This window comes from Coregonus clupeaformis, chromosome 35 (assembly GCF_020615455.1).
Source record: "Coregonus clupeaformis isolate EN_2021a chromosome 35, ASM2061545v1, whole genome shotgun sequence".
In the NCBI taxonomy this organism is placed as follows: domain Eukaryota; kingdom Metazoa; phylum Chordata; class Actinopteri; order Salmoniformes; family Salmonidae; genus Coregonus; species Coregonus clupeaformis.
The window spans coordinates 5879430-5892791 of record NC_059226.1 but is presented as its reverse complement, the minus strand read 5'-3'; the positions used below and the strand labels follow the sequence as shown (position 1 = coordinate 5892791).

Below are 13362 nucleotides of genomic sequence, written 5' to 3'. Positions count from 1 at the left end.
GAACCTTGTGGAACGCCACGTGATATGTATTTTCTCTGAGTTAATTTCACCAAGGGTGACAAAAAACTCTCAACCAGTTAAATAGGTGCTAAACCAATTAGAACTGGACCGGAGAGGCCAACCCACCTCTCCAGTCTGTCCAGAAGGACATAATGTTCAACAGTGTTGAATGCAGCACTTAAATCCAAGAGTACAAGGACAGAGAGCTGTTTGGCATTTGTGTTGGCACAAAGATAATTTACCACTTTAACTAAGGCTATCTCTGTGCTGTTGTCGGCACGAAAACCGTTTTGAAGAAGGTGGTGGGGATAGGATCGAGAAGGCAGTTAGAAGGCTTGAGTTATCACTTTCCTGAGCATGTCTGTGTCAACCAGGGAAAATAAATCCATAGTGCCTTTGCGTGGTAGGCTAGGGCACATATCATCAAACTTCTCATCAGGTCTTGCTTGACTGTTACCCAGGCTAATGTTTGTTATCTTGTCTCTGAAATATGCCGCAAACTCATCACGTTTGGAAAGTTCACACAGGTTTGCGGGGGTAGGATTTATCAGGCCATCAATGGTCAAGAAGAGCACTCTTGAATTATTCTGATTATTAGTGATCAAGTTAGAAAAATTAGCCCGTCTGGCATTTCTAATTGCTTTGTTATATATGCCAAGTTGCTCTCTCAGAACATCATGATGGACCTGCAACTTTGACTTAATAGACCAATAAGAAAGTTAATTCCAAACCTCCCTGCCAATAACAGCTAGTTTTTGGTTTTCCCCTCCCGCTCAGACCACTCACAGACAATCCTAGTAAAATTCTTGCTTGAGAAATTGCTCTATGCAAAGAAGGATTTTAAAAAATATATATATATATTTAAGGCATTAAAATTAATTAATTTTTACACAGAAATTATTTGATATTGAGATAAAAGAGGCTGCATTGGACCATTTTATGTCTTGGCACCATGTTTTCGTTTTGTTTCCTCCTCACTTCCTAGCCACTAGATGACAGCATTTCTCTTCCAATGTACCCTTCCCATCTCTCAGCTCTGTGGGTTCAGATCAGGACCACATAGATAGACATACAGTGGCTTGCGAAAGTATTCACCCCCCTTGGCATTTTTCCTATTTTGATGCCTTACAACCTGGAATTAAAATTGATTTTTTGGTGGTTTGTATCCTTTGATTTACACAACATGCCTACCACTTTGAAGATGCAAAATATTTTTTGGGTGAAACAAACAAGAAATAAGAAAGAAAAACAGCAAACTTGAGCATGCATAACTATTCACCCCCCCAAAGTCAGTACTTTGTAGAGCCACCTCTTGCAGCAATTACAGCTGCAAGTATCTTGGGGTATGTCTCTATAAGCTTGGCACATCTAGCCACTGGGATTTTTGCCCATTCTTCAAGGCAAAACTGCTCCAGCTCCTTCAAGTTGGATGGGTTCCGCTGGTGTACAGCAATCTTTATGTCATACCACAGATTCTCAATTGGATTGAGGTCTTGGCTTTGACTAGGCCATTCCAAGACATTTAAATGTTTCCCCATAAACCACTCGAGTGTTGCTTTAGCAGTATGCTTAGAGTCATTGTCCTGCTGGAAGGTAAACTTCCGTCCCAGTCTCAAATCTCTGGAAGACTGAAACAGTTTTCCCTCAAGAATTTCCCTGTATTTAGCGCCATCCATCATTCCTTCAATTCTGACCAGTTTCCCAGTCCTTGCCGATGGAAAAACATCCCCACAGCATGATGCTGCCACCACCATGCTTCACTGTGGGGATGGTGTTCTCGGGGTGATGAGAGGTGTTGGGTTTGCGCCAGACATAGCGTTTTCATTGATGGCCAAAAAGCTCAATTTTTGTGTCATCTGACCAGAGTACCTTCTTCCATATGTTTGGAGAGTCTCCCACATGGCTTTCGGCGAACACCAAACATGTTTGTTTTTTCTTTAAGCAATGGCTTTTTTCTGGCCACTTTTCCGTAATGCCCAGCTCTGTGGAGTGTACGGCTTAAAGTGGTCTTATGGACAGATACTCCAATCTCCGCTGTGGAGCTTTGCATTTCCTTCAGGGTTATCGTTGGTCTCTTTGTTGCCTCTCTGATTAATGCCCTCCTTGCCTGGTCCGTGAGTTTTGGTGGGCAGCCCTCTCTTGGCAGGTTTTTTGTGGTGCCATATTTTTTCCATTTTTTAATAATGGATTTAATGTTGCTCCGTGGGATGTTCAAAGGTTTGGATATTTTTTTATAACCCAACCCTGATCTGTACTTCTCCACAACTTTGTCCCTGACCTGTTTGGAGAGCTCCTTGGTCTTCATGGTGCCGCTTGCTTGGTGGTGCCCCTTGCTTAGTGGTGTTGCAGACTCTGGGGCCTTTCAGAACAGGTGTATATATACTGAGAACATGTGACAGATCATGTGACACTTAGATTGCACCCAGGTGGACTTTATTTAACTAATTATGTGACTTCTGAAGGTAATTGGTTGCACCAGATCTTATTTAGGGGCTACATAGCAAAGGGGGTGAATACATATGCACACACCACTTTTCTGTTATTTATTTTGTATAATTTTTTGTATAATTTTTTTCATTTTTTTCCCATTTCACTTCACCAATTTGTACTATTTTGTGTATGTCCATTACATGAAATCCAAATAGAAATCCATTTAAATTACAGGTTGTAATGCAACAGAATAGGACAAACGCCAAGGGGGATGAATACTTTTGTAAGGCACTGTATAGAGTTGTTCTGTTCCCATTATAAATGTAATCTCTACTATTTAGGCCTGAGATCCTGAAGCAGGAGATCAAGGTGTTCTTTGTCAAGTACAACGACCCCATCTACGTCAAATTGGAGAAACTGGATATCATGATTCGCCTGGCCTCCCAGGCCAACATAGCCCAGGTACTGCTCATGGATCCCCATACCTCAGTGAATGGAAGTCTATATTAGGGTGTTCACTTCTCATGATTTGCTGTACATCATTTTATACTTAGTCACTCTACACAGAAAACCATCTTTGTACCATTTTGTGGAAGCTAGCTCCATACTGTATATGCTTTGTTTGTTTTTCATACTGTATCCATTTGACTTATAATAATGTTATTGGCCCACAAAAAGATACCGTTTTGTTAACATAACAACATGGCCCTTAGAAAACAACAGGAGCTAGCCCAGATTTGCATTCGTCTGTTCAGCCACACCAAAACACTGAGTATACCAAACATTAGGTACACCTTCCTAATATTGAGTTGCCAACCCCCCCCCCCCTTTTGCCCTCAGAAAAGCCTTAATTCATCGGGGCATGGACTCTACAAGGTGTCGAAAGCGTTCCAAAGGGATGCTGGCCAATGTTGACTCCAATGCTTCCCACAGTTGTGTCAAGTTGGCTGGATGTCCTTTGGGTGGTGGACAATTCTTGATACACACGGGAAACCGTTAAGTGTGTAAAACTCAGCAGTGCTGCATTTCTTGACACAAACCGGTGCGCATGGCACCTACTACCATACCCTGTTTAAGGGCACTAACATTTTTTGTCTTGCCCATTCACCCTCTGAATGGCACACATATACAATCCATGTCTCAGTTGTCTCAAGGCTTAAAAATCCTTCTTTAACCTGTCTCCTCTCCTTCATCTACACTGATTGAAGTGGATTTAACAAGTGACATCAATAAGGTATCATAGCTTTCACCTGGATTCACCTGGCCAGTCTATGTCATGGAAAGAGCAGGTGTTCTTAACGTTTTGTATACTCAGTTTATATTGAAGACTTATTTCAACAGACATGTTCACATCCCAATGCGTCACTCCTAATCAGTCTTAGCTGGTACTCTTGACAGGCGTGCTGTCAAATGATGCCTTAATGAACACACGTTTTGGACAGTGGATGTGCTTGCTTCCTTCGCTGTTAAGAGCCAAGCTTTGGCTTGGGTAGCTTAGCCTTGGATGCATACATAATTCACCCAACCTTAACCTTGTCTCCTCAAATCATTCTCTTACAATGTCAATACGTTTGCTTGTCCTCCCACCGTGTCTGTGTGACTGTGTGTGTGTGTCATGTTTTTCACTCAAATGCCCGGCTCTCTCCCCAGGTGTTGGCTGAGCTGAAGGAGTACGCCACCGAGGTGGACGTTGACTTTGTGCGCAAGGCAGTGAGAGCCATCGGACGCTGTGCCATCAAAGTGGAGGTAGGAATCCGAGACACCGTCATAGACAGACACAGAGAGGCTCTCTGATCAATGTCTATCTGAACTTCAGATGTTATAGCTGTTCCATAAAAGTGGCATCCAATCTTCTAAAGTTGTTTGAGGGATTTTAAACGAGGTAATTTGGCCACTGATTAAAAAAAAATCTGTGTTGGGTCAGGGTTGACTTTGTTCCTGTTGTCTCTCTGTTAGCAATCTGCTGAGCGCTGTGTGAGCACCCTGCTGGACCTCATCCAGACCAAAGTCAACTATGTGGTGCAGGAGGCCATTGTGGTCATCAGGGACATCTTCCGCAAATACCCCAACAAGTAGGTGTCCTTTTCCCTCCATCCCCGATAATTATAATCTTTCCTCATTAGGACCTATACCGCCCCTGTCTGTGTCCATCCCAAGGCCCAGACAGACACTAGTATTTACCCTGACCCTTTGTGTTCTCTCTATCTCGTCAGATATGAGAGCATCATCGCCACACTGTGTGAGAACCTGGACTCTTTGGACGAGCCGGATGCGCGTGCCGCCATGATCTGGATCGTGGGCGAGTACGCTGAGAGGATCGACAACGCTGACGAGTTGCTGGAGAGCTTCCTAGAGGGCTTCCACGACGAGAGCACCCAGGTCAGTTGTCCCAGAGCAGAGCACCCAGGTCAGTTGAGGTCAGCAATTTCTAATCTAACTACCCCGCAAGACCCTTAATATAAATCTGAAAAGATTGGATCAATGTTTCACCTTGTTGGTTTCATTTGACAATCTTAATGCCAGATGGCCTTGATGTTGTCTTTGGGACCTTTACACCCTGCCTGGAAATGAAACTAGGGCAAAGACTGGATTGAATATGGTAATAGCGCCACCTTGCCCTTGACTGTAATTTCTGCTATATTGCTTTCATTAAAGCCATCCTTTCAGATCTACACGTGCCTTGGGGCTAGGAGTTGATTTGGCCCCGCCCTAAAAATAATCACCTTTATTATCAGGGTTAGACAGACACTATCATTGTTTGTACAGGTATGAGGTTGGGTCAGACCATTGACAGTCTTGGGGGTGTGTTGTGTTTCAGGTCCAGCTCACTCTTCTGACGGCCATCGTCAAGCTATTCCTCAAGAAACCCTCTGAGACTCAGGAGCTGGTGCAGCAGGTCCTTAGTCTGGCCACACAGGTGACAGAGACACACACAGAGACACACCAATATGTCTCCCTCTTTTGCTTCAAACTGTCTCAAACTTAAAATCACCACTGTCTATTCACCACTGTGATTCCTTCCCCTTGTGTCCTCCTAGGACTCTGACAACCCTGACCTGCGTGACAGGGGTTACATCTACTGGCGCCTGCTGTCCACCGACCCGGTGACTGCCAAGGAGGTGGTCTTGTCCGAGAAGCCCCTGATCTCAGAGGAGACGGACCTGATTGAGCCCACCCTGCTGGATGAGCTCATCTGCCACATTGGCTCCCTGGCCTCTGTTTACCACAAGCCCCCCAACGCCTTCGTGGAGGGTAGCCACGGCATCCACCGCAAGCACCTGCCCATCCAGCACGGCAGGTGAGACACAGTTACCAGGAAGTTACTCAGTTACCTAAGTCCCAGGAAGACAGACACTCACCTAACCCCCTAACAAAGCTTCCCTCCCCCTCTAGCACAACAGATAGGCTATCATTGCTTACACACAAATACCAACATCTGCTCCCCCATAGTGGGCGTGGCAATGGCGCTGTCTCCGGCCTAAATTTAGAGGCCATCCTCTTGGATGCAGATACATAATGTTGCTGCTTTAAAGCTAAAGTTTTGCCATGGGGCAGCGAGAAGATTAGTTTTAAAGCTAATTTCCTGCAATTCTACACATTTTGTAATGGGGCTGAGAGAACATTTATGCCGTCTTCTTATGCTATCTGAGGGACTCAAACATTATAACAAAATCAATGGGGGCCCCATGCCATGACATTTTTTAAACTGTCTAGTTTTTATTTAGGTGATTGTTAGTTCTCAAAGATGATCTTATTAAAGCATATATATATCCAATATATTTTTATATATTTTTTTTTTATATCTGTTTTGAGTCGTACACGAGGGGGGTATCATATTTCTGGAAGTGGTGGCAACGATTTAGAAGTGCTGCTAAATGAATATAGGGGAAACACTGACATACATGCATCTCTATGTGCCCTCCTCTCTTCCCACCTCTCAGCATTGACACAGGCGAGAGCCCGGTGAGCGCAGGGCCAGCGGCCCCCATTGAACAGGCCCAGTCAGTCATCCCCTCCCAGGGAGACCTGCTGGGAGACCTGCTCAACCTGGACCTGGGTCCCCCCGTCAATGTGCCGCAGCAGTCTTCCATGCAGATGGGCGCCGTCGACCTGCTGGGCGGAGGCCTTGACAGCCTGGTGAGTGACAGACACTCACACACAATTGCAAACAACAAAGTGATTTATTTTGGTTGGAATGGTGGAATTGTCAATGTAGTCCATGAGGGATCAATAGGATAGTGCTCTCCAGATTGTTTCATTGTGCCATGAACAATAAAACGTTGAATGATGTCGTGTGATTGTGCAGGTTTCCTAAGCAGGGTAGGCTTTTCTCAGGCTTTTCTCCTAAGATATTGTAGGGACGCAGAGGAATTCTAGAGGGCATTTTAATTGCATCTGCGTATTACTAGGATAACTGCAGGTTTTGGAATGCATCAGTGACAGTGGTACATGTTCCTGTCAAAGAATCTGAAGGTGTAGGCCTAAGCTTTACTGTGGAGTGAAAAGGTAGAGTTTTTGCTGTGGAATGGCAGTTGTCAGATGTCAATGCTCTGGTCATGCTGCTGGAAGACTCCTTGGCGACATCAAACTCATCGATATACAGTGCCGTGAAAAAGTATTTCTCCCCTTTCTGATTTTCTCTATTTTGCATATTTTTGATACTGAATGTTATCAGATCTTCAACCAAAACCTAATATTAGATTAAGAGAACCTGAGTTTACAAATAACAACAAAAATGTTATTTTATTTATTTAATTAACAATGTTATGCAACACCCAATTCCCCTGTGTGAAAAAGTAATTGCTCCCTTACACTAAATAACTGGTTGTGCCACCTTTAGCTGCAATGACTGCAACCAAATGCTTCCTGTAGTTGTTGATCAGTCTCTCACATCGCTGTGGCCCACTTTTGCATGCAGAACTGCTTTAACTCAGCGACATTTGTGGGTTTTCAAGCATGAACTGCTCGTTTTACGTCCTGCCACAGCATCTCAATTGGGATTAGGTCTGGACTTTGACTAGGCCATTCCAAAACATCCAATGTGTTGCTTTTTAACAATTTTCATGTAGACTTGATTGTGTGTTTTGGATCATTGTCTTGCTGCATGACCCAGCTGCGCTTCAGCTTCAGCTCACAGACGGATGGCCTGACATTCTCCTGTAGAATTCTCAGATACAGAGCAGAATTCATGGTTCCTTCTATTAAGGCAAGTTATCCAGGTCTTGAGGCGGCAAAGCATCCCCAAACCATCACACAGGGTTTGCACAAGGTGCTTGAGGTGCTTAAAGTACTTGAATTTAATTCAAGTACTGGAATACCTTGAAAATCAGACATTTTCTCAAGTTGGTACTTCAAAAGTACTTGAATTAAAATAAGATGAGAACAGATAAATGATCAGATATATTTATGAAAAATATTATAGAAATGTATTGGTCTTGCAAATTAATTTCCAGGCAAACTACCGAGTTTTATTTCCTCACGTGTTTCGCGCTGTGGTTGCCAGGCGATCTCGCTAATTTCACCCACACTGCCAATCATGCAGGTACAGAACTGACTGATTAGGCGCCGCCAAACATCACATCGATAGCTACAACGCCGGGAAAATGTATATTCAATCCTGCCTTTTGTGCGTATGGAAAATATCTGGGTTCTTTTATTTCAGCTCATGAAACATGGGACCAACACTTTACATGTTGCGCTTTATATTTTTGTTCAGTATAGTTTACCCACCTTTTTTTACCACTACATCCCTGGACCCAACCAACCCACACCGTGTAAGGTGCAAAAAATGCGTCAGACTTTGACATTGCAAGCATGGGTGAGTCGGCCCTGAAGAGCCACATGAAGGGGGAAAGACACAACGCTGCATTCTGCGCTGGCGCCAGTTCTACATTGTGACTTTTTCTCTGCAACAACCTCCAGAACTTTTTTGCCAATCGCCTCATTCACAAGGCGCCCGCTATATTCCGCTTTATCAAGTGGCAGCCATGCTACTGCCTTTCTGGTGGCCATTCACGTGCCGTTTTCCTCACACAGCCCACCCAAGATGGGCGACACTAAAGCTGCCAGTCGGAAGCAAGACGCTCTTTCGTAGCTATTAAGTAGTAGATTCCCAAATGTCCAATAAAAACACAGTCATTACATTTTACATTTTAGTCATTTAGCAGAAGCTCTTATCCAGAGCGACTTACAGTTAGTGAATGCATACATGTATTATTATTATTTTTTTTTTTATTTTTTCATACTGGCCCCCCGTGGGAAACGAACCCACATCGCTGCCGGCCAAACCCTCCCCATTAAGCTGGAATTGTGTGGTAATGTGAATAGGAAATGTGTGTTCATCAGTAGGCATGTCCCAATTCTATGCCCATCACTACTCAAATTACAAAATCATCAGTACTGGCTTACCACTTATGTATGTAGTAAATAAGTAGTGAAAGAACATATTATTGAGTAGAATTTTTTATTTATTTTTTCATGAGGTTGTGCCGATATACTGCCATCTGGTGGTGACTAGAAACAATTGCATAATATGAATTACGGTCATTGAAAATAAATATTAGTGCTTGAAAAAGTACTTGAAAGTCCTTGAATTTGACTAGCCACTGTCTGTACAAACCCTGATCACACTACCACAACCATGCTTGACTGTTGGTATGAGGTTCTTGCTGTGGAATGCTGTGTTTGGTTTTCGCCAGGCATAATGGTACCCATAATGGGATCCACATTCTGGCTGACACAGCAAGGGTGATGTATGCTGAACTGCAGCCACAGAGAGACACTCTGTCTGTCAGTGAGAAGCCTGCCTCCCTGTCCCTGATTGATCTGCCAGAAACTAGTACAGAGAGGCATACAGGCCAGGGACGTCACGATGCGGCTTCACACTGACATCTCAATACAGCAGAGACCCGAGGCGGAGGCTTGGCACGCCATGGTGGCACTGGCACGCACACAGTAAACTGAAGTTTGGTCCTAATGGTGGAGGGTGGATAGTGGTAGCGTCTTGTCAGGTTGTATGCTGCTAATATTATTGCACTGTCAAGATTGTTTTTGGCTTTATGCAGATGAGTTGTTTTGGTTGACAAGACGGTGCATACTAATCAACATTTCAGTTTTGCATCTAAAACGTCCTAGTTAGCTAGCTATACCCAGCAAATTTGAATCTGTAGTGTAACAATGTGATAATGAAGGCTCCAGATGCACATAGGTCTTGTTGTTTTGTGGCTGCTCATCTGGATAACCATTATACTCAGTGCTTAGCACTTGAAACGAGCAGCAGCTTTTTGGGAAGCTCTATTCATTTACAGTGGGGAAAAAATGTATTTAGTCAGCCACCAATTGTGTAAGTTCTCCCACTTAAAAAGATGAGAGAGGCCTGTAATTTTCATCATAGGTACACGTCAACTATGACAGAAAAAATGAGGGAAAAAAATCCAGATAATCACATTGTAGGATTTTTAATGAATTTATTTGCAAATTATGGTGGAAAATAAGTATTTGGTCAATAACAAATGTTTCTCAATACTTTGTTATATACCCTTTGTTGGCAATGACACAGGTCAAACGTTTTCTGTAAGTCTTCACAAGGTTTTCACACACTGTTGCTGGTATTTTGGCCCATTCCTCCATGCAGATGTCCTCTAGAGCAGTGATGTTTTGGGGCTGTCGCTGGGCAACACGGACTTTCAACTCCCTCCAAAGATTTTCTATGGGGTTGAGATCTGGAGACTGGCTAGGCCACTCCAGGACCTTGAAATGCTTCTTACGAAGCCACTCCTTCGTTGCCCGGGCGGTGTGTTTGGGATCATTGTCATGCTGAAAGACCCAGCCACGTTTCATCTTCAATGCCCTTGCTGATGGAAGGAGGTTTTCACTCAAAATCTCACGATACATGGCCCCATTCATTCTTTCCTTTACACGGATCAGTCGTCCTGGTCCCTTTGCAGAAAAAACAGCCCCAAAGCATGATGTTTCAACCCCCATGCTTCACAGTAGGTATGGTGTTCTTTGGATGCAACTCAGCATTCTTTGTCCTCCAAACACGACGAGTTGAGTTTTTACCAAAAGTTATATTTTGGTTTCATCTGACCATATGACATTCTCCCAATCCTCTTCTGGATCATCCAAATGCACTCTAGCAAACTTCAGACGGGCCTGGACATGTACTGGCTTAAGCAGGGGGACACGTCTGGCACTGCAGGATTTGAGTCCCTAGTAGCGTAGTGTGTTACTGATGGTAGGCTTTGTTACTTTGGTCCCAGCTCTCTGCAGGTCATTCACTAGGTCCCCCCGTGTGGTTCTGGGATTTTTGCTCACCGTTCTTGTGATCATTTTGACCCCACAGGGTGAGATCTTGCGTGGAGCCCCAGATCGAGGGAGATTATCAGTGGTCTTGTATGTCTTCCATTTCCTAATAATTGCTCCCACAGTTGATTTCTTCAAACCAAGCTGCTTACCTATTGCAGATTCAGTCTTCCCAGCCTGGTGCAGGTCTACAATTTTGTTTCTGGTGTCCTTTGACAACTCTTTGGTCTTGGCCATAGTGGAGTTTGGAGTGTGACTGTTTGAGGTTGTGGACAGGTGTCTTTTATACTGATAACAAGTTCAAACAGGTGCCATTAATACAGGTAACGAGTGGAGGACAGAGGAGCCTCTTAAAGAAGAAGTTACAGGTCTGTGAGAGCCAGAAATCTTGCTTGTTTGTAGGTGACCAAATACCTATTTTCCACCATAATTTGCAAATAAATTCATAAAAAATCCTACAATGTGATTTTCTGGATTTTTTTTCCTCAATTTGTCTGTCATAGTTGACGTGTACCTAAGATGAAAATTACAGGCCTCTCTCATCTTTTTAAGTGGGAGAACTTGCACAATTGATGGCTGACTAAATATTTTTTCCCCCCACTGTATCTTATGTTTTAGCGAGACTTTCTCCTCTTGACAGACAGTCATACTAACTTTTTAATGATACAGTGCATTCGGAAAGTATTCAGACCCCTTGACTTTTTCCACATTTTATTAGGTTACAGCCTTATTCTAAAATGGATTACATCGTTTTTTACCCCTCATCAATCTACACACAATACCCCATAATGACAAAGCAAAAACAGGTTTTTAGACATTTTTGCAAATTAAAAAAACTAGCTTAAATATCACATTTACATAAGTATTCAGACCCTTTACTCAGTACTTTGTTGAAGCACCGTTGGCAGCGATTACAGCCTTGAGTTTCCTTGGGTATGACGTTACAAGCTTGGCACACCTGTATTTGGGGAGTTTCTCCCATTCTTCTCTGTAGATCCTTTCAAGCTCTGTCAGGTCGGATGGGGAGCGTCGCTGCACAGCTATTTTCAGGTCTCTCCAGAGATGTTCGATCAGGTTCAAGTCCGGGCTCTGGCTGGGCCACTCAAGGACATTCAGAGACTTGTCCCAAAGCCACTCCTGCTTTGTCTTGGCTGTGTGCTTAGGGTCATTGTCCTGTTGAACCTTCGCTCCAGTCTGAGGTCCTGAGCGCTCTGGAGCAGGTTTTCATGAAGGATCTCTCTGTACTTTGCACCGTTTGTCTTTCCCTCGATCCTGACTAGTCTCCCAGTCCCTGCCGCTGAAAAACACCCCCACAGCATGATGCTGCCACCACCATGCTTCACCATAGGGATGGTGCCAGATTTCCTCCAGACGTGACGCTTGGCATTCAGGCCAAAGAGTTCAATCTTGGTTTCATCAGACCAGGGAAACTTGTTTCTCATGGTCTGAAAGTCCTTTAGGTGCCTTTTGGAAAACTCCAAGCGGGCTGTCGTGCATTTTGCTGAGGAATGGCTTCCGTCTGGCCACTACCATAAAGGCCTGATTGGTGGAGTGCTGCAGAGATGGTTGTCCTGGAAGGTTCTCCCATCTCCACAGAGGAACTCTGGAGCTCTGTCAGTGACCACTGGGTTCTTGGTAACTTCCCTGACCAAGGCCCTTCTCCCCCGATTGCTCAGTTTGGCCGGGCGGCCAGCTCTAGGAAGAGTCTTGGTGGTTCCAAACTTCTTCCATTTAAAGATGATGGAGGCCACTGTGTTCTTCAATGCTGCAGACATTTTTTGGTACCCTTCCCCAGATCTGTGCCTCGACACAATCCTATCTCGGAGCTCTACGGACAATTCCTTGTACCTCATGGCTTGGTTTTGCTCTGACATGCACTGCCAACTGTAGGACCTTATATAGACAGGTGTGTGCCTTTCCAAATCATGTCCAATCAATTGAATTTACCACAGGTGGACTCCAATCAAGTTGTAGAAACATCTCAAGGATGATCAATAGAAACAAGATGCACCTGAGGTCAATTTCGAGTCTCATAGCAAAGGGTCTGAATACTTATGTAAATAAGGTATTTCTGTTTTTTATTTTTAATGCATTTGCAAAAAATTCTAAAAACCTCTTTTTGCTTTTTCATTACGGGTATTGTGTGTAGATTAATGAAGAAATGTTTTAATTTAATCAATTTTAGAATAAGGCTGTAACGTAACAAAATGTGGAAAAGGGAAGGGGTCTGAATACTTTCCGAATGCACTGTATTAGCTGGTGATTGTGTTCTCAACTCTAGCCTGAAGGGACAGCCACAGCTGTTGTTCTACTCTACTGGTAGGGAAGGAAATGGTGTCAGACGGTCTGCAAAATAGTGTTGTAGCTTGTAGTGTTGTAGCCACCATATGTGGTTAAGAATAATAATTAAAATAATAAATGGAGTAAATGGACAACATCTTCAAGTAAATGGAGAGGTTGCATGGATGCTCTTAATCTATTGGTTCACCCAACCCACCTAAGCCTGTAATAAAATGTTCTGCTCTGCTTTAGTGAAGTGAAGACTTGGGAGGCAGACTATGGTATAGTCATCAACCAATAATAATAATAATAATTATATTTTACCACTATATCCTTTCTGCTAAGCCA

General features: G+C 43.7%; 1 protein-coding gene across 2 annotated transcripts in view; it reads left to right on the top strand.

The window, feature by feature from the left end:
• Nucleotides 1-13362, top strand: part of LOC121551480 (AP-2 complex subunit beta) — a 68672-nt gene that overhangs the window by 10015 nt on the left and 45295 nt on the right. For both annotated transcript variants that reach the window (XM_041864163.2, XM_041864162.2), the window contains exons 8-14: nucleotides 2772-2892; nucleotides 4081-4176; nucleotides 4387-4502; nucleotides 4644-4809; nucleotides 5249-5347; nucleotides 5469-5728; nucleotides 6372-6567. In XM_041864163.2, coding sequence (XP_041720097.1) covers nucleotides 2772-2892; nucleotides 4081-4176; nucleotides 4387-4502; nucleotides 4644-4809; nucleotides 5249-5347; nucleotides 5469-5728; nucleotides 6372-6567 — 1054 coding nt within the window. The remainder of the gene's footprint in view (nucleotides 1-2771; nucleotides 2893-4080; nucleotides 4177-4386; nucleotides 4503-4643; nucleotides 4810-5248; nucleotides 5348-5468; nucleotides 5729-6371; nucleotides 6568-13362) is intronic.